We start from the raw sequence: 24,268 nt of genomic DNA, 5'->3' as shown, positions 1-24,268 counted from the left end.
GAGGGTAAGTTAAAAATTAAATATATATTGGCGTTTGAGATTTTGTATTATGATTAGACGATGCCAAGATATATTCTGAATATATAGCCATATAGGATATGTGTTATTATGGAGATTGGAAACTAAGCACCCGAGATATGTGACAACTGAGAAAGGAATCTTAATATCTAAGATATATACGATTTGTCTAATTTGGATTTCAGCAGTTGAGATTGCTGTGCATTTGAATAATTTTTAAGAATTTTGTTAGTTTTTAAATGCTTAACTTCGAGTTCCTTAAGTGAATATGGCCCTCGAGAATATGTCTATAATGGAGGCATTAATAGACTGAATATTACTTGGCACCTGGTTGAAGTTTTAAATTTTAAGATTAGTAGTTTTTTCTTGTTTTATTTTCAGTAAATAATTAGTTTAAATGTTTAGATTTTAGTAACTTAGTTAATGTGGTAGGACTTAGTCACTAGACAAAATTAAACAATTTATATATATTTAGTCAGTCATAATATGGTTTGATATTTTGTATAATTTATTTTTATTAATTGTAATTTAAGTGAAATAAATAAAATAAGTAATTAATTATAACTTACGTTAAATAAATAAAATAGGTAATTATTAATTAATACGTTAGTGAAATTAATAGGTAATTGATTAAAGTCATGTTAAAATAGTGCAACATGAATGATTCAATTTTTTACATATTGTTTGATAGTCTTATCTTTAGTAAGTGTTATGAATATTAGCAATACAAATCATATTCGTACCGTATCTGTTGCATTTATTATCAATGTTTATCTACTTGGTTTAGATTTTTTAGTAATGATTAAATACAATTAATGGTTTAGACAAGATTAATATGCGAGAGTAAATGTTATGGATATTGCAAAGACCACGGTTACTGTTGTTACACCGTGTGACCTTAGGCCTCCTCCATCGAACATCCTATTGCCTTGTATTAGGGAGGCGAAATTTGAGCATACAATAGAGTTGAGCGATTTCATGTTTGACAATTCCTTGATCTCTTCATTTGTCAAGCAGTGGAGGCCCGAGACCCACACGTTCCACCTTCCATCGGGTGAGGTCAGCATTACGTTTTACGATGTTGCCTACCACATTGGTCTGCACACTGATGGAGAGCCGATTGGGAGTTGTACCAGAGACTTACAGTGATGGCATGGACACCCCACGTGGGAGTGGATTGAGGATTTACTTGGCGTCAGGCCGCCACCACAGTCAGAGGAAGGAAAGCAGGATTTCAGGGTGAGAATAACCTGGCTGAGGGATAGGGTTTCACATATTTCAACTGGGAAAGTTCCAGATGCACTCCGTCAGTACGCCCGATGCTATCTAACGACATTAATCAAGGGGTTTTTGTTCATGGACAAGTTTGCTACACTTGTCCCTTTGAGATGGCTGCCACTGCTGGAGGATTTCCATCGATGCAGCCATTTGTCATGGGGTCTGCACTACTTTGTCATACGTACCCCTCACTGTGCACCATGATAGGACATGATGTGACCGACACTGTGGGTTGCATGCCGCTTTTTGTCTCATGTGTCTACCATAGGTTTCCATGTTTTAGTCCGGCAGGATATGACGTCATCAGGTTCTCACTTGCAACTAGGTATGTACATATTGTAAATAATTTTTAATTTAACAAGTAGTGGACATTGAATTCGTGTCAATTAATGTAATTAATTAAATTCTGTTCAAATGTTTTTATTCTGCGTAGGTTGGCAGGACTAGGGCAACAAAGTAGAGATCGTCATGATGGCAGGATCCAAACTCTACGTAATCGCATCGATGGCCTCACATTTGACTAGGTACAACCTTTTTTTGTTTCTATACTATTTCATGCATTGGTATGTCATTCCTAATTATGGTATTTTAACACTGTGTGATCCGCACCATCATTACACCATCAGTATAGATCCGCACCATCATCGTATTATCATACTCCACCACCACTACCACACTCACTTTTGTCGGGATTGGTCTGGCTACCATCTCCTCCGCCACCACCTATATATGGAGTAGTTCCTCCACCACCACTACCACAGCGAACACCCTCCACTGCGAGCCACCCAGGTGTTCGTCCTCGGCCAACCTGTCCTTCGAGGGTGACTCATCCTCGTGGATGTGGGACTGGACACCATTTAGATCCCGCAGGCGGATGACGTTAGTATATAGTTTGGATAGATGTTCTTATGTTCTATAAATTATCTGGCTTGTAATATTGTATCATTATATGTTAGGTTATCGGATTTTTCATATATGACTATATATTATGCAGTATTACGACCATGAGTTATGCTTTTTACGTTAATGCTTTAACTTGATATGAAAGCAACACGACTAAAGAAAAATAGATACAATAAATATAAAAATAGATGATTTCATTATACATAAAAACGGATACAATAGACATACAAACAGATTGTTTCATTATTCATAAAACTTACAAGAAGCAATCCAATACCTAAACCCTGAACCGTCAGTCATCACCAACTGTGGAGCATTGAGACACCCTCGTCTAGTGTGTCGCTTCCCTTGGCAAAACCACATCTCTTCTCGATACGCTCAAAGGCATCCATTTCATTCCATAGCCGAGTAGAGACCGGTCTTTCATTGCCTTCTGTCGCACGGCCGGGTTGTGCTTTAGGCGTGCACCATACCATGTGAGCCATATCTTTTCGTCGAGTATTGGCAGAAACTCCATTTCAATACCTTAAAAACAGAGGCCATCTTGTACACGGGATCGACTAAGTTCCCCTACTCGATGCTCTCAGCTACACATGCCGCCAGGGCGTGTCGACATGGGTAATATAACGACTGGAATAGACCACGATCGCATGTACGCGCGTTAAGACAAACGCGATATGAAGTTTGGAACCATCCATCCACCGGCTCCACCTCCTCAACACTGAACACGAATGCCCTATGGTCACAATGGGTGACTCGCATTATTGGCAGGCTCTCTCTGTTCTTCTCTATAGCTGCCAATAGTCGCTGTGAGTATATCTGTCTACCATGTAACTGAGCATGTGCTTTGCAACCTTTGCTCACAAATAACTGTTGCAACCTCTCATACGTTTTCCTAACAATCATAACTACTAGAAGGTTCCTCGTTCCATTCAGCATCGCATTTATACACTTCGATAGGTTCATCATCATGTGACCATACCGACGACCTTTGTCATAATGTTGCAGCCAAAAATCCTTCCTAAAATGAAGAGCCCAATCTACCATGTCACGGGATAGTGTACCCAAAGTATCCAAGTACCAATCGTAACCCTCCTTGCTTGTACTATACGCTGCATTTATAAGGTACCTTTTACCCTCGGCCGATTTGAACCGTGAATTAAAATTTGAAGGCATGTGCTGGATGCAGTAGGCATGATTAGCCGATGGAGGATGTCATCCACTGTAAGATGCATTTAGGACAGCGGGAATGGCCTACAATCTATCTGATATGATAAGAATTTTAGACTGCGAAGTAAAATGTTGTCTCAAATTCGAGAGGGAAAACGACCATGAATCCGTTATCTGAGACTCCACTAATGCGAAAGCTATGGGAAGAATGTTATTACCATCTTGAGCCACAGCAATTAACATCATGCCCCTATACTTTCCGTACAAGCGTGTCCCGTCCATAGATACAAAAGGCTTGCAATGCTTAATTACCTCAATGCATGGAGAGAATTCCCAAAATACTTTATCAAACTAGCTCCACTCTCGGTCAACCATGTCTCCATTGTAATAAGGAACAACAACGCATTCGTGAATCGTACCTGGGAGGCATTCCTGCAAATCGCTTTCCAATCACTATAAATCTGGGTCATATCCTGTTGTATGACCCTTCCCAATCATTATAAATCTGGGAATCGCTTTCTTCTTCGCCATCCATACCTTTCGATACGAGGGCTTGAAATGGTAACTCTGATGTACCGCACTTTGCAACACTAGGATAGACACCGATGACTCAGTCTTTATCATAGGTAACACGACCCTGCAAATCAAACTACTATCTAATTGAGTATGGTTCTGAGATATGGTTGGAGCCAAAATAGGTGTGTGCTAAACCGAACCTACACACCTCCCTACAAATTACTCGTGGATGTCAACATTTAGTACAACACAAAATTAACGTAATAGACTTTAATTCATCTAAAATAAATCGTAAAATATATTAGTAGTTCAAGTTCTGGTGTAGTGCCACACGAAGATTTCGTGGACAACCGTTGGTGAATTGCTTGCAACGACAGTGGTATTTAAGCCTATCCGACTCCAAAAATCTATACTCCGCATTCTGTCTGTAGTTCTTCACCGCCATTAGAACTGCATCACGGTTCCTTAACCTATGGCCAACTTGGAATTTCACCCCACCATCCGTATTGTAATCCTCTCCTTCACCGAAATTCAAAAGATTGTTCGGTTGTATTACGTCCAAATTCAAAATGTGATAATGACTAGGAACTTCTGAAAATCGAGGAATGGCCAATGGGGGAGGCATGAGAAACCGACCAACACCGCCGGTGGAAGTCTCCGGCACATACTCATCAGTGGAAGCAGTATCGCTAGACGACCTGGACCCGGCAACATAAGTTGAATCACCCTCACTGTCGTACTCGTCGGCACTATAATGAGGTTGGGCATAGTGGATCAGTGTGGCCTCCAGCAGGACAATTTCAAGACTCAAAGGAGACGGCCCAGCACCAACAACCACGTCACAGACCGCAGCATACAACTCCATCACATGTTGTGGCATTAGTCGTGCATGTATGTCGAACATTACCCTCATATGCTGATCCCCATCAATCCAAAATAACCTGTTGGTAAATCCACCATTCGGAAGCGCGTGCAGAAATTTATATGCAATTCTCCCAACCTCCTTGGTACCTATTCCCCCAATATTGCTAAACATGATCGTCTTTAGCGCATGTAAGGTATCAACCCGGTTGGTGCGCAACATGACAGTCTTATTAGACTCGAAAATCACTCCTTCATTACCGTGTTTTACTATCTCATTGGGATAAACTACAACAAAAAAGAATTGATTATTCTCCATCAGAATAAAACGGAAAGAAGAGGAAGAAAACATTGATTTATGAATTATGAGGAGATGGTTGAGGGATGGGCTCTATAAATAGAGTTATTCTCCAATATATCTTGGGTGCAAAGACACTTAAAGTATAATACACATATCTCGGTTGCTGAAACACAAATTACACCCTTGAGGCCTTGACTATATCTTGGATGCTGAGACCCCTTTCTCAGTAGCCACATATCTCAGTTGTTCATTGTAACAACCCAGACCACCCGCTAGCACGATATTGTCCACTTTGGCACACAAGGCCTCACGATTTTGCCTTTGACGATAGGGATGATAGCCGAAACCCCCCACATTCACTCGTCAAAACGCGTCATGCTAGAGAGAGGTATCCACACCCTTATAAGGCATGTTTCGTTCCCCTCCCCCTAACATGATGCGTTTTGACGAGTGAGTGTGGGGGGCTTCGGCTATCATCCCTATCGTCAAAGACAAAACTGTGAGGCATTGTATGCCAAAACGGACAATATTGTGCTAACGGGTGGTTTGAACTGTTACATTCAGTCTCCAATCTCCATAATAACACATATCTCGAGTATACTCAAGATATATTTCAGCATCGTTTAATTTATCTATTAGCATTTGAAATATGTAAGAGTAGCATTTTTGTAAGTACTTCACATTCTATATATTTCTGTAATTTATATATTTATTTAATTTAAATATAAAAAAAAAAAAAACTAAACTTAGTGGTTCCACATCCCAAAATAGTATCACTTCACCGGAACATCATGCTAATTAATTGCATGCAGAATGCCTATTATTAATTATATGAATGAATCTCATGAATAAGGCAGCCCCGGACTTTGTCTAGAACTTTGAATAGTCTCATTGGTGGGACATATCAGCTCTAGTTTATCCATTTATTTATATATTTGTCTTCAAATAGTTAGTGGTATTCTAGGGAGGAGATATTTTATTAGATTTGATCCTATCCAAACATTATCCGATTACTAAGTCCATAGTTATAATTTATAAAAGAAAGTTATTATATTAGTGTTTGATTCAAACATGAAGTCTGGCTTTGTATTAGCAATTTGGATATGGTTCTTAATTTATGGTTCATTGCCATGAAATCTATTAAATGAAAAACGATTAAGCTGGCTGTATGATTTGGGGATTCTTAGTAATTCTCGTAAAAATTTATGTATGAATAAATGAAACTAATTTTATATTTATAAAAAGATGAATAAATTACTAAAACTATTTATAAATAAAATTATTAAAATATTTTTGTTATTTTTTTAAATATAAAATTAATTTTATTCTTTTTAAATAAATAATATTTTGAATTTTTCACAAGTAAAAATAATAGTTTGTTTTATATTTACAAAAAAGGTGTATATTTGTCTTATTAACAATTTTATCCCTTTTAATTTTTGTTCTGCTCTCCATTAGAAATTGGTTCTAGAATATTTTAATTCATGACCTGTGATTTTAAAGGCTAAATTAAATTGTTTAACAAAATTTATAAATTGAATTGAGTCACTTAAAATTATTCTCTTTTGTATTTAGCCATTTGGTAGATTTAGAGATATAAAATTAATGGTTAATTTTATCCAGTTAAATTTGAGAAAATAAAAATAATAATTTAATGATGACAAACATTATAATTTTAGGTTAAAAGTCTAAAAATATATATGATATGTATGTTTATTGTGCAAAAAAAATAAAATTTTCAAAACAAACTCAATAGTGTGTAATTCATTTGGTTATTATGCAACCGGTCCAAATCTCCTTAACAGCACAGTTTTCTCCTTTTTGGTAGTAATTAAATGATCAAAGACTCTCTTCTCTCTTCTGATTGTTACCCACGTGATTAACCTTAAATTAATGATAAAAAGTTTTAAAAGCAAACAAAGAAAAGAAAACTCAGTTTAAAATTCTATCAAAATAAAAGAAGTTATCACCAAATTCAAGCAACAAAAAGGAAAGAAAAAGAAAAGTCAGATGCTAATGCCAAAAGTAAAAACTAAATTAAAGGTTGAATTAGAAGAAAGGTCAGCATATCATTTCCATCTTTGTGCTTCCATTCTAGCTTGTTAAAGCTGCCTTCCTCCTACATGAACTATTCAGGTAAGATGAAGCAAATGGAAGTTGTGTATCACTGCTATGAATCAAAGGTCAAAAACAAAATTTGGAGTAAAGGGTGGATGAATGACTCATATCCTTAAATCCAAAAGAAAAAAAAAAAAAGAAAGAGAAGCAGTTAGGTAAGGATGCATGCCAACTCTAATTACTGTTACTGTCTCATCTCTCCTCTGTGTCTCTGATTTAAATTTTGGAGAAAAACAAAGTTAAAGGTGTCAATTAAGCTCAAATTTTAGAAGCTTTACTCTTTTTTAAAAAGGGTAAACATCCAGAAATTGAAGCAAGGAGAGTAAGCACACTATTTGGGTTTTCATAACTTTTGAGCTTAACTTTCTTCTCCTTCATGGTTTTACATTGAATTATCTGTTCTTCAATTTTTTATTTTTTTTGTTTCTTATCAATAAAAAAAGACATTAAGTGTGATATCAGTAAAAGTCATCGAGAGAAAGGACAAAGAGAGTATTCATAGAAAAAGCCAAAAAATTATTCAATATTTTTTACCTGTATTTTTATTTTGTATTCATGATCTCCAGATGATTCCCTTGCTAAGTTGGCTGAGCATTTAGTGGTTGAAAGTCTAGGGAGTGAACCTAGCCAAATCAAGTTTAGGTAGAAGTTTGGTTTGTCTTGAATATGATTAAGTAGAATTTTAGAAAAATTAGTAATTGTAATCTTTGTGAAAGATAGTGAAAATTTTATCACAGTTGTGGTGGAGACTGAATGTAGGCCACATTGAACATGGTGGTTGAACCAAGATATATGGCTGTGTCATTTTCTCTTCTATGTTTTGTTTCTATTTTTTTCATTCGATAAGAGACAAAATGAAATTGTCTTCTGCTTAATTTGTCTCACAAAAGTTAGAGTAACTCATAGTATCAAAGCAATGAGTTTGTTCTGTTCCTGATCTATCGTGAAGAGACAAAACAAAATTATCTCCTGTATTATCAACTTGGCAAACTCAACAGCAATGCAGTTCTGAATCCAGTTTAAAGTTAAAGTGAACGAGTTTAAAAGAGACCATAGATTCAAACCCCTTCTCTAGACCATTGATAACCTTCAATTAGTGTCAAAAGTCCGGTCTTAACGAATCAAGCTTCACAACTTAGAATAAAGATCCAATGGTCAATAACATGGGTGTAAACATTGTGCCTTACACACTTACTAAGAGTTAGTCCAACGATAGACCTCCTTTTTTAATGGCAAGAACTACACCTACTGGAAGGACATAATGCATATATTTGTGCAGTCTGTTAATTATAATATTTGAAAGATCATTAAGAATGGTCCACAAGTTCCAACAAAAACAAGTATTGAAGGAGTGACGATTTCCAAAGAAGAAGCCTAATAGAACGACGAAGATAAGAAGAAAGTGGAGATGAACGCAAAAGCAATCAACACGATGTATTGTTCAATTAGCTTTGAGGAATATCGAAAGGTATCAAGGTGTAAAATAGCTAAAAAGATTTAGGATAAACTCCAAATCACTCATGAGGATACCGAACAAGTCAAAGAAACAATGATCGATATGCTAAGAAAGGAATATGAGATGTTCACGATGAAAGAAGGAGAAACCATCGATGAGATGTTTGAAATATTTTTTATCATCATCAATAACTTGGATGCTATGGGGATGACTCACACTGAACGAGTGCTATGAGAAAAATACTTAGAAATCTCACTAAGAAGTGAAAAACAAAAATAAATGTCATCTCTAAAAGTAGCAATCTGAATAAAATGTCATATGATGAGTTGAGAGGAAAACTACTTACCTATAAAATCACTCACATAAACCGTGACACAAAAAAGAAAAAAATGGCCTTGAAATTCAATATTGATTCATTAAAAGAAGATTCCAATAATAGTTTTTCGGATGACGGAATTGTGTTTTTTACTAGGAGATTGAGAAGACTCGTGAGGAGCAAAGGAAAGAACAAAGGCTTAAGTTCAAAAGAATACAAGAAGAATTTCAACAAAGTCATATGCTATCATTGTAAGGAAGTTAGTCATTTCAAGTAGAACTGTTCCAAGTTTAAAAAGGAGGACAAGATGAAAAAAGACAAGAAGAAGGTGTTGATGGTATCATGAGAAGATTTGAAAAATGACTCTAAAGGATAATGAAGAGTCCAAACACGAAGCACAATCTTCTTTCATTCTGACCAAGTTCAAGTAGAAGAGGTAAAATATTTTGACCTATCTAATGATGAATTACATCAAGTGGTTGATGATTTAACTGTACTTATAAAAATTATTTTGGATAAATCCTATAAATGTGAGTCTAAAAATAATTTCTTAAAAGTTAAAAATGCATTCCTTAAAGAAAAAAAAAATCGAAAGTTTTGTTAATTTAATTGAAGAAATCAAATGTCTTAAATCTAAAAATAAAAGATTTAAAGGAAAGCACTCGGTTATTAATTTAATAGATCGAATTAATAAAAATGAAAGATTGCATAAAGTGATTAAAGGCTTGAACCAAGATATATCAAAATTTGCTTAAAGTTATGGAAACTTGGACAAATTACTAGCTAGTTAAAAACATATTTTTGAAAAATTTGGGTTTGGGTATTTTGACAAAACTAAAGCTAATTTTAAAAAATCCTATGCTAAAACTAAAGCTTCAATCTCCAAAATAAAAAAAGTTCAAACCTCTCTTCACTTGCAAAAATCAATAAAGAGAAATCATAGTCAAACTTACAACAAATATGGTCATTCATCTCTCCAATATTTTATTGTTGAAAGAAAAGTTAGAAATAAAGTATAGAAAGTGGTAAAGTATTTCAATGCCCTTAGAAAATCAAGAAGGATTAACATCCAAAGATCAAAATTAAGTTGGATATCTAAGATCACTTGAAACTTTGTGTAGATTTGCCTTGCATCTAAAAGAAAGAAAAACATGTGGTATTTTGATAGTGGATATTTAAAGTGAATGGCTGAAAAGTTCACATTCTTCATTAAACTCAATGAGTATAATAAAAGATTTATGACATTCGATGATAATGGAAAAGGCAAGATCATTGCCATAGATAAAGCGGGTAAGGACTTTTCTACTTGCATTGACAATGTGTTTTTGGTTGACAAATTGAGAAATAATTTTTTGAGTATTAGCCAATTTTGTGACTTAGGTTATTCGATAATTTTCAAAGATTAGAATGGCTTGTTGTTAATGAATATTCTGATAAAGTGTTGTTTGTAGTTAAAATATGCGATAATGTGTATGACCTCACACTAGATAATCTTAAAAGTTAAAATGTAGCATGTTTTAATTTCATAGACTCTAAAAAATAGATATGACATAAAAGGCTTGGTCATGCTAGCATGTTTTAAATAGCCAAGTCAGTAAAGAAGGAATTAGTGAAAGGTCTTCTTAAATAAAATTTAGCAAAGACATCACTTGTAATGCATGCCAAATGAAAAAACATACAAAAAGCTCATTTAAATCAAAAGAAGATATTTTTACCAAAAGATCTCTTAAATTACTACATATTGAATTTTTTGGGCCAACTAATACTCAAAGTCTAGGTGGTAAATATTATGGTTTAGTTATTGTGGATGACTACACTAGATTTGGATAGGTTATTTTTCTTACACATAAAAATGATGCTTTTTCGTCTTTTGAGGTGTTAAGCAAAAAGGTCCAAAATGAAAAAAATTTGAAGATTGTTTCTATTAGAAATGACTACGGAAAAGAATTTAAAAATAATGATCTTGAAAACTTTTGTGATGAATTAGAAATTTCACATAATTTCTCTTGTCCAAAAACACCTAAAAAAATGGTATTGTTGAACAAAGGAATAGAAGTCTGCAAGAAACTGCTAGAGCCATGTTGTGTGAAAGCAATGTCCCTAAATTTTTTTGGGCTGAAGTAGTCAACACCGCGTATTACATTTTGAATAAAACAATCATTAAAAATTTTTTATTTTTTTTAAGAAAACACCTTATGAATTATGAAAAGGAAACCTTCCAAATCTTTAAATATTTTCATATATTTGAATGCAAATGTTGTGTTAAATACTAAAGACAATTTAAAAAAATTTAATTCAAAGACTTATGAATGCATTTTTATTGGATATTCTACAACTAAAAAGTTTATGGAGTTTATCACAAAGATTCTAGAATCATTGAAAAATTCATACATATTTTCTTTTTGTGACACTAATATTGTTTCAAGATCTTTGGAAGATGACCATGCAAGTGCTCAAAATAGTAATTTAAAAATAAGAATTTGGCTCAAATTGATTTTGATCTGCAACAGAAAATTTAACATGCTGAGACAGTTAATTCTGTCGAAAATATTTCTATTTTTATCTCCTGAAAATACAAAAAATTCTAGAAGGGACAGCCAAACAATTCAAAATCTAGTTGAATCTTATCCCAAGACTCCCATATCAAGATAATAGAAATTTTTAAAGAATTATCCACAAGAGTTCATTATTGGAGATCCATCGTAAGGAGTCACCACTAGATCCTCAAATAGAAAGAGGATGGAACAAAATAATCTTACCTTCATTTCTTAAATCAAACTAGAAAATGTGAATAAAACTCTTGAAAATTCATCATGGATTAAAACAATGAAAGAGGAGTTGATTCAATTTGAGAAAAATGAAGTATGGACACTAGTATCAAACTTCAATGAAAAAAAGGTGACGGGAACAAAGTGAATTTTTCGAAAAAAGTTGATAGAAGATGGTAGCATACCAAAGAACAAAGCAAGATTTATGACTCAAGGGTATGATCAAGAGGAGGAAATCAACTTTGACGAGTCTTTTGCTCTGGTTGCAAGGATGGAGGCCATAAGATTATTGCTTGCCTATGCCGCTCACCAAGGATTTAAACTTTTTTAAATGGATATTAAATGTACCTTTTTGAATAGTATCATTAATAGAGAAGTATACATGGCTCAACCTCCCGGTTTTAAAAATAAAGATTTTTCAAACCATATTTTTAAACTCTCAAAAGTCCTTTATAGTTTGAGGCAAGCTCTTAAAACTTGGTATGAAAGACTTAGCTCTTTCTTATTCAAAAATAATTTTCAAAGAGGTACCACAGATACAACTCTATTTGTTAAAGAATTTAATGATCATTTCATTCTAGTTCAAGTTTATGTGGATGATATTGTATTTGGCTCAGCTAATAAATCCTTGTGTTCTAATTTTAGCAAATTAATGACTAGTGAGTTTGATATGAATATAATGGGAGAATTCACATTCTTTTTCAGACTCCAAATCAAACAAACTCCTAATAGTACTTTTGTGCACCAAAAAAATATGCCAAAAAATTAGTTAAAAAATTTGGTTTGAAAAATGCTAAGTCAATAAGCACACCAATGAATCCAAATTCTATACATGAAAATGATAAAAATGACAAAGATTTGGATGAAACTAGGTTTAGGGAATGATCTGTTCACTCATGTACATCACTTTCTCTAGATTGGATATAGTTCAAAGTGTTGGAGTTTGTTCTAAATTTCAATCACATCCTAAAGAATCCCATCTTTCAGCCGTTAAAAGAATAATTAGATATCCTAAATTTGATGAGTTTGATATAGTGGGTTATTGTGATGCAAATTTTGTTAGTGATCGAATAGATCGAAGCAGCACAACCAGAATCTACTGTTTTTTTAGACAGTCACTAAATGTGTGGTCTAGTAAGAAACAAGCCATTGTAACTTTTCTACAGCCGATGCTAAATATATTGTTACATTTTCATGTTGTTCACAATTGTTATGGTTAAAAACCCAACTTGGGAATTACGAATTGCAAGTCAATAGTATTTTCATACTATGTGATAATATGAGTGCCATAAATATTTCAAAAAAATTTTATTTTACACTCTAGAACCAAGCACATTGAAATAAAATTTCACTCTATTAGAGAACACGTTCAAAAGAGAAACATTGACATTCCATTTGTAAGATCTAATGACCAACTTGCTGGTATCTTTACAAAATTACTGTCTGAAGATAGATTTTCAAAGTTGAGAACAACCTTGGACATTAATTATGCTGACTCCTTGAACTAATTTGATGATGAATTTTTTTTATGTATTTTTATCTCTCAGTTAATAAGAGACAAATTTAGACAAATGATAAATCCCTCTAAATTTGTTCTAATCAACGCTGAATGTTGCTTTTTTTATCCGATTAGGTCAAACTGAACTCTTTTTATTGATCCTTGTATTTTCTTAAAACCCATCATTGGGCCTAAAATAAAATTATATTCTATGAGTGGTCCTCATCAATTTTTTTATCATAAATTTATAATATTTGTTTTTATATTTTTTTTACCAAGTTAAATCATATTCAAATTCTCTAAGATATTTTTAATTTATCTTTTCACATGGTTACTTTCATATATTTATAAAATCTTTTAATTATATTTGAGACATCATTTTCAAATTAATTTGAAAAATCATCTTGTATTTTCAAAATCACCATTCATCGTAGTTACTTCTTGGAAACTGCTTATCTTCCTCTACAGCGTCCATTGTTCTACATTTAAGCTCTCAACAGTTCAGCAACTTCTTCTTCACCACTCCCACAAGCCCCACTATAATCTCCACCTTCATCAACAATAATATTCCTCTTTCTTCTTCTTTTATTCACAACCACCATCAACATAAACAAGAATTTCAATTCAATTTCAACAGCCACCTCGAACCAACTTTTCTTTCTGCCGATGAACTCTTTCGATGGCGGAAAGATCCGCCCTTTAGAACCATAATCTAGACTCATTGCTTCTAGTAGTAAACTACTTTCTCCGCATCGCAAGAGCAAAAGCTTCGATCCTGCAACCGTCGCCATGGAAGACGAAGAGAAAAAACCACCAATGCAAAGAAGAGAGAAGGGAGCTTTCTCTGGTAGAAAAGGAAGTAGGTAACTATCTCCATTAAGAGTTCCAGACATTATAAATAATAGTGACCGCAACGAATTCTTCTTCTTCTTCTTCAAGAAACAACACAAAGCCTTCTTATGCATCGTTCTTATCTTCAATCTCGTTCACTAGAGAGTACCAAAAATGGAAGTTGAAGGATTTTCTTCTCTTTAGGAGTGCCGCGAAAGGAAAGTCATCGATAAAGACCCTCTGAAAAAGATGTATGAAGTTCTTTCCAAAGATAAATAATGGAGGTATGTGAATGTTTGAGATTTGGAAAATAGTAGATAGTGGTGGAGGTGAGGTTGAAGATAAAAGGTGTGGATAATTTTGAAATTTTATTAAAAAGGCAACAAAAATTTAGAATTTGAGTATTTTTTGTTACATGAGACCCATCTTTTATGGGTATAACATTAGTTTTCTTCTTTAATAGGTACTTTTGTTAGCGTTTATAAAAGTTATGATTACAAATAGTTGTTTTTTCTTTTTTTTTAATAATCATCTTGATGCAACAAATTTTCAAACCATATTGTAATATCTATCACTCCTAAAATATATGTCATAGATGGTGCATATGATATATTATGAAGAAGAAATTATACGAGAGCGAGTCACAGTGAATGAGTTGAGTGATATGTAAACAGTAACCGTGGATAACGGTAAGAGAGAGTGAGTGGAGGTTGAATGCGAAAGGAGTAAGGTTGGCAATAAGTAGGATAAGATTTAGGCTCAACTTTAACGAGGTAAATCTCAAAGTGGTTCTTAAAGTTACCCTCGAGCCTCATAGTGATCCCTAAAGTTAAAAATTACTCATATTTATCCCTAAAATTGTACTTTGGGACTCAAACTTGCCCTTTCGGCCAATTTCATCCAGCGCCAATTTCATCCGGCTGGCGCAACCAAAAAGTTGAGTTGAACTCGTTGGTGATACACTGTCAGCACAATAACTAGCTGACATGGCGACATAAACGATTTTGATTCAATTTGGTCCCTAAATTGAGGTTAAAAATCTTAATCCCCAATTGAGACTCTTTTCCTCTCTTTTTCGTCACACCAGAGGTGACTCTCTTCTATTACTTCTCCTATAGTGTCTTCTCTATCTTCAAATAAACATATTAATAATATAAAAATTACCAGATTAAATTCATATTAAGATTAAAACAATAAAATCATAATTAAATTCATGTTAAAATTACAAACGATACAAACATCAATTTATAATCAGATTATTATTAAAACTAATAACACAAACAATATTAAAATGATTGGTTCAGTGGTTTAAAAAAATTATACAAAATAAAAAAAAGTGTTTGATTTCACAACTCATAATAAATATATCATATTTTTCAACAAAATATATTAATATATTAAAAATGCAGATAAATTAGGTAAAAGCAGACCTAAACCCACACCTTATTCAAACTTGCCATAACAAATTAGATTATCAACTCTACTTAATCGAATTATATGAAATTAAATACCCACAAATAAAATTAATATTATCAATCCTAAAAAAGGAAATGTCTGAAGCGAAAGTAAAAGAAATAATTTATTTTAGTTGTTTTTTCTGATGATTGCACTTTGTCACTCTTATTTTGTATTTTCTTTGAACGTGCTTGTTTGGCTAGTCTAATATTTATTGACTAAAATTGGCTTATTAGATAATTGTATCATAACATAATTGTATTTAAGGTTCTATTCACTTAGACCGTAAGATAAATAAAAATAATAATAAAAAATATATTATCTATTATGATATCATAACTTTCTCTTCTAAATATTTATTTTAATTGTTCTATAAGCATTATTATACATGTCAATTGTCAATGAGCGTGATATTATCCATCAACTCTAAATAAAAAATATTATTATTATAATTATTTTTATTTATTTTTTTGTTGTCCATATAAGACTTATATAATCATCATAATTATTATAAACATAGACATACTAAAATTTATCTTATATATATATAAAGATAATAAATAAAAAAATAATTTAATAAAAGTATTTCTGTTACAAAAATATGTGTTAAACAGATAAATATAAAAATTCAAATTTATTGTGAAGATGATTGATTTTTTATATTGATTATTTCAGTTTAAAATGAAATAAAAAATAATTCTAATTAGAGTTAAAAGTGAGCCAGTTGAATTGAATTAGACCAAATTTAAATTTGACACACGAAAATTAAACTTTATTCATGATTTGATTTATTAACAGTCAAGACTGTTTCACAAGCTCAAGTTCGGTTCAACGAAAGCTTACGAACCGACTCAAATAATAAAAATATAATCTATAATTCTATATCAATAAATTATAATTTATATATATTAAAAATATTAAAAAATATAAATTTTATATATTATCTATCTATTAAATATAAATTTTTTATTTATATTCTACATTAAAATTATATATAAAATATGACTATAAAATTTTAAATAATTAAAAATATTAATATATATGTAATTACTATTTTATATATATTAAATTATTAATACGTATATACATTTAATATATATTTTTAATATTATATATAATCAAATTAATTTATAAATTAAACTATTGAAATGATCTTATCTAAATTCAAATTTAACTTATTTAATTTATAAATTTAATTTCAGTCAGTTCATCAACTCACAAATTCAATCAAACTTTAACAAATAAAATTTAAACGGTTCATAAACTGCCTTGAGTCACTTCGTTCTAATATACGGCTTGTAATAACGTAGTTAAAGTTGAAGGATGAAAAGGTGGATTGAGAAAGAATAACGGAAAAGAAAAAGTGAATAAGGAAAAAGTAGTAATATGCTCAATTGGTCTCATCCGTTAATTAAATGCTCTTTTATTTATTATTATTTATTTATTTATATTATAAATTATAAATTATTATTTATTTATTTATATTATAAATTATAAATATTTAATTTTCACAGTTGAATAATTTATAATCCGAAGAGACCTGAGAAAAGCATTTAGCAGGGTTTTGGTGTCTCACTCAAAACACTAACACACGCCGCACCCTCTCAGCCACCTCCCTCCACTCACCACTAGCCGTCGCCGACGAAGGCACCAGGTCCACCCTCCGTATCTAATCTCACACCACAGCCGCAAAGCAAACAGCAACTCCAGCAAGTGCACACCAGGTTTTTTTTCTTTTAATCTGGATTTATTTTTATTGTTATTATTGTTATTGTTTTTTGCCATTGGTGATTGGAGTTGTTGAAATATCGATTGCTTGCTTATTGAATGATAGCACCAGTGACTGTAACACAATGCGGAGCAAATATTTATTCACCGTATTTTGAATTGAACTTTTATATGAACGTTGTTGAATATAATGCAAGCATGTGTTGTTGCTGCTGTATGGTTTATTTGTACCTTTTGTTTTTCAAAAAAAAAAACCCCTAACTGGAAATATGTGGTGGTGTTCTTGCTGCTGTATAACGGTTGTTGATATGGTGTTTTCAGGCTTCAGACCAGGGCAGTTACGTGTTGTGGTCTCTCTGCTGCAGCCGCGGGAGGTGGCGCTCTCCCTCTTTGCCAGCCGCTGGCACGTCACTTCACTGACTAGTCAGCTTCTCACTCTATAGCTGCTATATTGTAAATATCTGATCTTGAGGAATGAAAATATGATCATGATCACTTCTTGAGGTTTTCTTATTTTCTTTTTTCAATTTCCTGTTCACAGCTTTCTAACTTGATCAAGGACATGGCGGGTGTTAAGGATATTGGGGTGTCTGAATTCCTTCAGGTTTGATTTTACTGCCGCTTTTTGGTTAAGCATCATGATATAACAATGCTCTTTGTTTTGTGCATTTTGTTTGCTGTAGTAACATAGAAGCTACGTAATCAGTTTTAGCTTATTTGAGCAACTTTGGTAACATCATGTTGCGATATATTTTAACATGATTTTTAGTTTCAAACTGAAGATTTCCATTTCCATTGGATCAAACAATAGACCAAACATGAGCTTGTTTTAATTTTCAGTTTGAATACTGTCTCTGATTGACCAATTAATTACGCTTATTTAATTTGGCATATGTGATGCTATTGGTGTTTATGTGGTTTGTGTCTTGGTGGTTTTGGTCTCAGGGTACCTGCAGGCAATCTTTGTTTTTGGTGAAGAAGTCTCAGAAGCAAAGAAGTCATTTGCTTTGGGGTACACTTGGGAATAGGAGGCGGGCCCAAGGTTCAACTTGGAGAGCTTCTTCTTTAAGGTGCCAAGCACAGGAAAACCCTAGAGCCGTGGTTTCAGGGGCTGTGACAAGTTCAGTAGAGGAGCAACCTAGCTTGGTTGAGAAGCCTGCCTCTGAAGTCTTTCATTTGTATCGTGTCCCGTTTATTCAAGAAAATGCAGCTGCTGAACTTCTCAGGGATGCTCAAACAAAAATCTCTAATCAGATTGTGGATCTGCAGACAGAGCAATGTTATAATATTGGCCTTGTTTCACAACTTTCAAGCATGAAGCTTTCAGTCCTTAAATGGCTTCTCCAAGAAACTTTTGAGCCTGAGAATCTGGGCACTGATAGCTTTCTCGACAAAAGGGGGAAGGAGGGCTTGACTGTCATAATAGAGGTTGGCCCGAGGTTGTCGTTTACGACAGCATGGTCTTCAAATGCAGTGGCCATTTGCCAAGCATGTGGTTTGACTGAAGTTACCCGTTTGGAACGATCAAGGAGGTACTTGTTGTACACTACAAGTGAATTGCAGGATCACCAAATCAGTGAATTCGCATCTATGGTACATGACAGGATGACTGAATGTGTTTATACTCAGAAGTTAACATCCTTCGAGACCAATGTTGTTCCAGAGGAGATTCGTTATATTCCTGTTATGGAGAAGGGTAGAAAGGCACTAGAAGAGATTAATCAAAAGATGGGTTTAGCCTTTGATGAGCAGGATCTAGAATACTATACTAAACTTTTCAAAGAAGACATAAAGCGTAACCCAACAAATGTGGAGTTATTTGACATTGCACAGTCCAACAGCGAGCATAGCAGGCACTGGTTTTTCACCGGAAAGATTTTTATTGATGGACAGCTCATGAATAGAACTCTTATGCAAATTGTGAAAAGTACTTTACAGGCAAATCCAAATAATTCCGTTATTGGCTTCAAGGATAACTCGAGTGCAATCAGGGGTTTTCCAGTAAAACAGCTACGACCTGTTGAACCTGGTTCATCATGCCAATTAAACCTGATATCACGTGATTTAGATATCTTGTTTACAGCTGAAACACATAATTTCCCATGTGCAGTGGCACCTTATCCTGGTGCAGAAACAGGTGCAGGAGGTCGCATTAGAGATACACATGCAACAGGAAGGGGGTCTTTTGTCCAAGCAGCTACAGCTGGTTATTGTGTTGGGAATCTTAACACACCTGGGTTTTATGCTCCGTGGGAAGATCCATCTTTTACATATCCTTCAAATTTGGCATCACCTCTCCAGATCCTTATTGATGCTAGTAATGGTGCATCAGACTATGGGAACAAATTTGGGGAGCCCTTGATCCAGGGCTTCTGTAGAACTTTTGGAATGAGACTTCCTAGTGGAGATAGGCGGGAATGGTTAAAGCCAATCATGTTTAGTGCAGGAATTGGGCAGATTGACCACCATCATATATCAAAGGGAGATCCTGAAATTGGAATGTTGGTTGTGAAGATTGGAGGTCCTGCTTATCGTATTGGAATGGGAGGTGGGGCAGCCTCAAGTATGGTCAGTGGGCAAAATGATGCAGAGCTTGATTTCAATGCTGTACAACGTGGGGATGCTGAGATGTCACAGAAGCTATATCGTCTTGTCCGTGCCTGTATTGAGATGGGGGATAAAAATCCAATTATCAGCATTCACGATCAAGGAGCTGGTGGTAACTGCAATGTTGTAAAGGAAATTATATATCCAAAGGGTGCTGAGATAGATGTTCGAGCCATTGTGGTCGGTGATCATACAATGTCTGTTCTGGAAATCTGGGGTGCTGAGTATCAGGAGCAAGATGCAATCTTGGTGAAGCCTGAAAGTCGTGAGCTCTTACAATCTATCTGTAAAAGGGAAAAGGTTTCAATGGCTGTGATTGGTACTATTAGTGGCGATGGACGTGTTGTATTAGTGGATAGCTTAGCAACTCAGAAGTGTCTATCAGAAGGACTTCCTCCACCTCCCCCTGCTGTGGATCTTGAACTGGAGAAAGTCCTTGGTGACATGCCGAAGAAATCTTTTGAATTTCATCGGGTTGTTCATGAGCGGGAACCACTTGATATTGCCCCTGGGACCACTGTAATAGATTCTTTGAAGAGGGTATTGAGTTTGCCATCTGTCTGTTCAAAGCGCTTCTTAACAACAAAAGTTGATAGGTGTGTCACTGGTCTTGTGGCCCAGCAGCAAACAGTTGGCCCTTTGCAGATTACCCTTGCCGATGTTGCTGTTACAGCTCAAACTTTTACTGGTGTAACTGGAGGTGCATGTGCCATTGGGGAACAGCCAATCAAAGGGTTGTTAAACCCCAAAGCAATGGCAAGATTAGCTGTTGGAGAAGCACTGACAAATCTTGTATGGGCAAAGGTCACTTCCCTTTCTGATGTTAAGGCAAGTGGTAATTGGATGTATGCTGCCAAGCTTGATGGAGAAGGAGCTGACATGTATGATGCTGCCATATCTTTGTCTGAAGCAATGATTGAACTTGGTATCGCTATTGATGGAGGGAAAGATAGCCTTTCTATGGCAGCTCATGCTGGAGAAGTTGTCAAGGCTCCTGGAAATCTTGTAATTAGTGTTTATGTTACTTGTCCTGACATAACAAAAACAGTGACACCAGATTTGAAACTTGAAGACGATGGTGTTTTGCTTCACATTGATTTATCAAAAGGAAAGAGGCGATTAGGTGGATCTGCTCTTGCACAGGCATTTGATCAAGTTGGGGATGAGTGTCCTGATCTTGATGATGTTCCGTACCTTAAAAAGGTCTTTGAAGGTGTGCAAGACCTTATTACTGATGAGCTGATCTCTGCTGGTCATGATATCAGTGATGGTGGGCTGCTAGTTTGTGCCTTAGAGATGGCATTTGCTGGTAATCGTGGATTTACTTTGGACTTGACTTCACGAGGAAAGAGCCTTTTCCAAACACTTTATGCGGAAGAGCTTGGGTTGGTTATTGAGGTAAGCAAGAAAAATTTGTCCATAGTAATGAACAGATTGAATGGAGTGGGGGTTTCGGCTGAGATCATAGGTCAAGTTACTATTGCTCCATCCATAGAAGTTAAGGTTGATGGGGTAAGTTGTTTGAAAGAAGAAACTACCCTCCTTCGGGATATGTGGGAAGAAACCAGCTTCCAGCTAGAGAAATTCCAAAGGCTGGCAGCTTGTGTAGAAATGGAGAAAGAAGGGCTGAAACATCGATATGAGCCCTCATGGAAGCTGTCCTTTACGCCTTCCTTCACTGATGATAAGTATTTGTCTGCAACTGTTAAACCTAAAGTAGCGGTGATTAGAGAAGAAGGGAGCAACGGAGACAGAGAAATGGCTGCAGCATTCCATGCTGCTGGTTTTGAACCATGGGATGTTACCATGTCTGACCTTCTTAATGGGGCCATCTCTTTGCAAGAGTTCCGTGGGATCGTGTTTGTTGGTGGATTTAGCTATGCAGACGTACTTGATTCTGCAAAAGGCTGGGCTGCTTCCATTAGATTCAATGAGTCCGTTTTGAAACAATTCCAGGAGTTTTACAACCGTCCTGACACTTTCAGTCTTGGTGTATGCAATGGTTGTCAGCTAATGGCATTGTTGGGATGGGTACCAGGCCCGCAGGTTGGGGGCGTTCTCGGTAATGGCGGCGACCTATCACAGCCAAGGTTCATTCACAATGAATCAGGACGGTTTGAATGCCGCTTTACAAGCGTGACAATAAAGGATTCGCCGGCTATAATGTTCAAAGGTATGGAAGGTAGTACATTGGGGGTATGGGCTGCTCATGGTGAGGGAAGGGCTTATTTCCCAGATAAAGGCATGTTGGATCGCGCAGTTCATTCAGATTTAGCTCCTATAAGATATTGTGATGATGATGGCAATCCAACAGAGACATATCCTTTCAATGTGAATGGCTCTCCTTTGGGGGTAGCTGCTATTTGTTCTCCAGATGGGAGGCATCTTGCTATGATGCCTCATCCAGAGCGTTGCTTCTTAATGTGGCAGTTTCCATGGTATCCGAAGCATTGGGATGTGGACAAGAAGGGTCCTAGCCCGTGGTTGCGCATGTTCCAGAATGCAAGAGACTGGTGTTCCTGAGATGAATATATTTATGGATTTCAGGTTTTCAATGTCACTTTTATGATTTGATTTTACTATTCTTTCAGGTTTTCTTTCTATGATTTTATTTCCAGAGAATCCGCCAACACTTTCAATCTGCCTCAGCTATTATGGAATGTGTTATATTCGATGGTGTTAATGAATTCTTTGAAATTGATTATCACCAGGGAAATTCTCTCATGACATTTATAGACTAATTTTGTGGTTAAGGTTGTTGAGATAGATTTTTCATCATTCAGGGTGATGATGTGATGATAATTAACCAAGTCCTTTCACATTCATTTTATTTGACTTGGATATATTTGTTCATAGCATTGCCTTGGTTTGTTTTTGCATCCTACTTTGTTAAACAGATGCTGAAAATATATCTTTCTTTCTTTCAGCTGCAGAACAAGTCATGGAAAAAAGATGAAAAATCAAGAAGACCATGGACAATAGAAGAAGATAAATTCAAATGGTATTAGGGAACTTACCTGGATAGTATATAGTGGTTATAATAATGTCGTACTATCCATTCAATTCTTAGGAGTTTCTCTTTATTAATTTTATAGCTATGACACACATCTTAAGGTGCCTTTGTTCGTAGTGTTGAGTTGTAATACAACCTAGTGAAAGCCCCCATCGTCGAACAGGTGTTACAGGAGGGGAAAACATACCGTTCTATGAGGTCCCATTTTTTTGGGTTTTTTTTATAAATAATAAAGCATGTTCATAAGAGGAACTTTCTCATTAAAATTTTGTACTCTCAGCTTTGATATAAGATGAATTTCGATGCTTTTATATTAAAGTAAATAATAATTTTTAACCACGAAAGATTCAAGTACTAACAAATTTGTTCATGAAAAAACATAACTAACAATGTACTCGTGAAAAATAGAGTCCATTGACAAAACTAATCAAAATTTAAAAAATTATTTGAAATTTTCAAATTACTCTTTTACTAAATTTAATTTAACAACTCCTCTTCCTCTTTTACCACCACACACAGCTTTCATCAACTTACCTACCACCCCCTCTCACTTTCATCGCCTCCATCTTTATTCCGGCAACTCCCTCATCGACTCCAAAGACTCCAATTTCCCTCTTTCCACCTCTTAACAATCCCAAAACGTGTTCTTGTTGTGGTTCTGGTGTTCCAGATCTTTTTTTGGGTGTGTGAAACTCTGAAAGTTTTCCGAAAAGAGAACCTTTTGTTGCAGAGGTTGGAGCTTCATTTCTTCATGATCAAGGGTTGTGGTGGTGGCTATTGGTTCCGCAGTTTTGTGAGCTTTGTAGCTTATTGGTAGCTTATTGGTGTGCATGTAGGATTTTATTTGAATTCTACCTTTTTGTTGCAAAGGTTGGAGCTTCATTGCTTCATGATCAAGGGTTGTAGTGGTGGCTATTGGTTCCGCAGTTTTGTGAGCTTTGTAGCTTATTGGTGTGCATGTAGGATTTTATTTGAATTCTACCTTCATTGAAGGATTTGGAAAAGAGAATAGTGAGTTCGGATTGTGGGCAGAGGGGTAGGTGGGGCAATTGTGGCAGAATTCTCTCTACGAAACATTTTTTTCAAAAGCTTTGTGTTTTTCAAAAAGTAAATGTGGTGGTAGAAGAAAAAGAGGAAGAGGAAAAGAAGCTGTGAAATTAAAAGATAAAATACTTAAATAAACTAAATGCATGCAAATATTATCAATATCATTTAAAGTAAAAAATGATACGTGCCAAAAGTATTTTTTATATAAATTGAATTAGGATAATTAGATTTATAAATTTTAGTAATAAATCGAATTAGACTAAATAGATTTATTAGGTGAGTTTTAGCTACACATAAATCAAAACAGATAATATCAATTTATACATGCACATGTAGATTGAATAAGACTAGTCAGATTTATGCGTAATGATATATTTTTAAGTA

At 34.7% G+C, this 24,268-nt stretch overlaps 2 protein-coding genes across 3 annotated transcripts; one reads left to right on the top strand and one right to left on the bottom strand.

Annotated features, from left to right (window-relative positions):
- Positions 1-4,186: 4,186 nt before the first annotated feature.
- On the bottom strand, positions 4,187-5,065 carry LOC130945990 (uncharacterized). Its single transcript, XM_057874672.1, has one exon. It carries the CDS (start codon positions 5,063-5,065, stop codon positions 4,187-4,189), a length of 879 nt encoding a protein of 292 aa, XP_057730655.1.
- An 8,586-nt stretch (positions 5,066-13,651) lies between these two features.
- LOC130943814 (probable phosphoribosylformylglycinamidine synthase, chloroplastic/mitochondrial) lies at positions 13,652-23,125 on the top strand. Of its 2 annotated transcripts, none has more exons than XM_057871842.1 (6): positions 13,652-14,318; positions 17,004-17,213; positions 17,539-17,670; positions 17,759-17,821; positions 18,163-22,371; positions 22,752-23,125. In XM_057871842.1, exons 4-5 carry the CDS (start codon positions 17,780-17,782, stop codon positions 22,345-22,347), a joined length of 4,227 nt encoding a protein of 1,408 aa, XP_057727825.1. In that variant the 5' UTR covers positions 13,652-14,318; positions 17,004-17,213; positions 17,539-17,670; positions 17,759-17,779; the 3' UTR covers positions 22,348-22,371; positions 22,752-23,125. The 2 variants fall into 2 exon arrangements, with proteins under 2 accessions (XP_057727825.1, XP_057727824.1); XM_057871841.1 differs by having other exon boundaries at positions 13,653-14,318; positions 17,539-17,640.
- The last annotated feature ends 1,143 nt before the right edge of the window (positions 23,126-24,268 follow it).

This window comes from Arachis stenosperma, chromosome 8 (assembly GCF_014773155.1).
Source record: "Arachis stenosperma cultivar V10309 chromosome 8, arast.V10309.gnm1.PFL2, whole genome shotgun sequence".
Taxonomy (NCBI): Eukaryota; Viridiplantae; Streptophyta; class Magnoliopsida; order Fabales; family Fabaceae; genus Arachis; species Arachis stenosperma.
The sequence above is the reverse complement of the archived record's forward strand: the minus strand, read 5'-3'. Positions and strand labels throughout refer to the sequence as shown.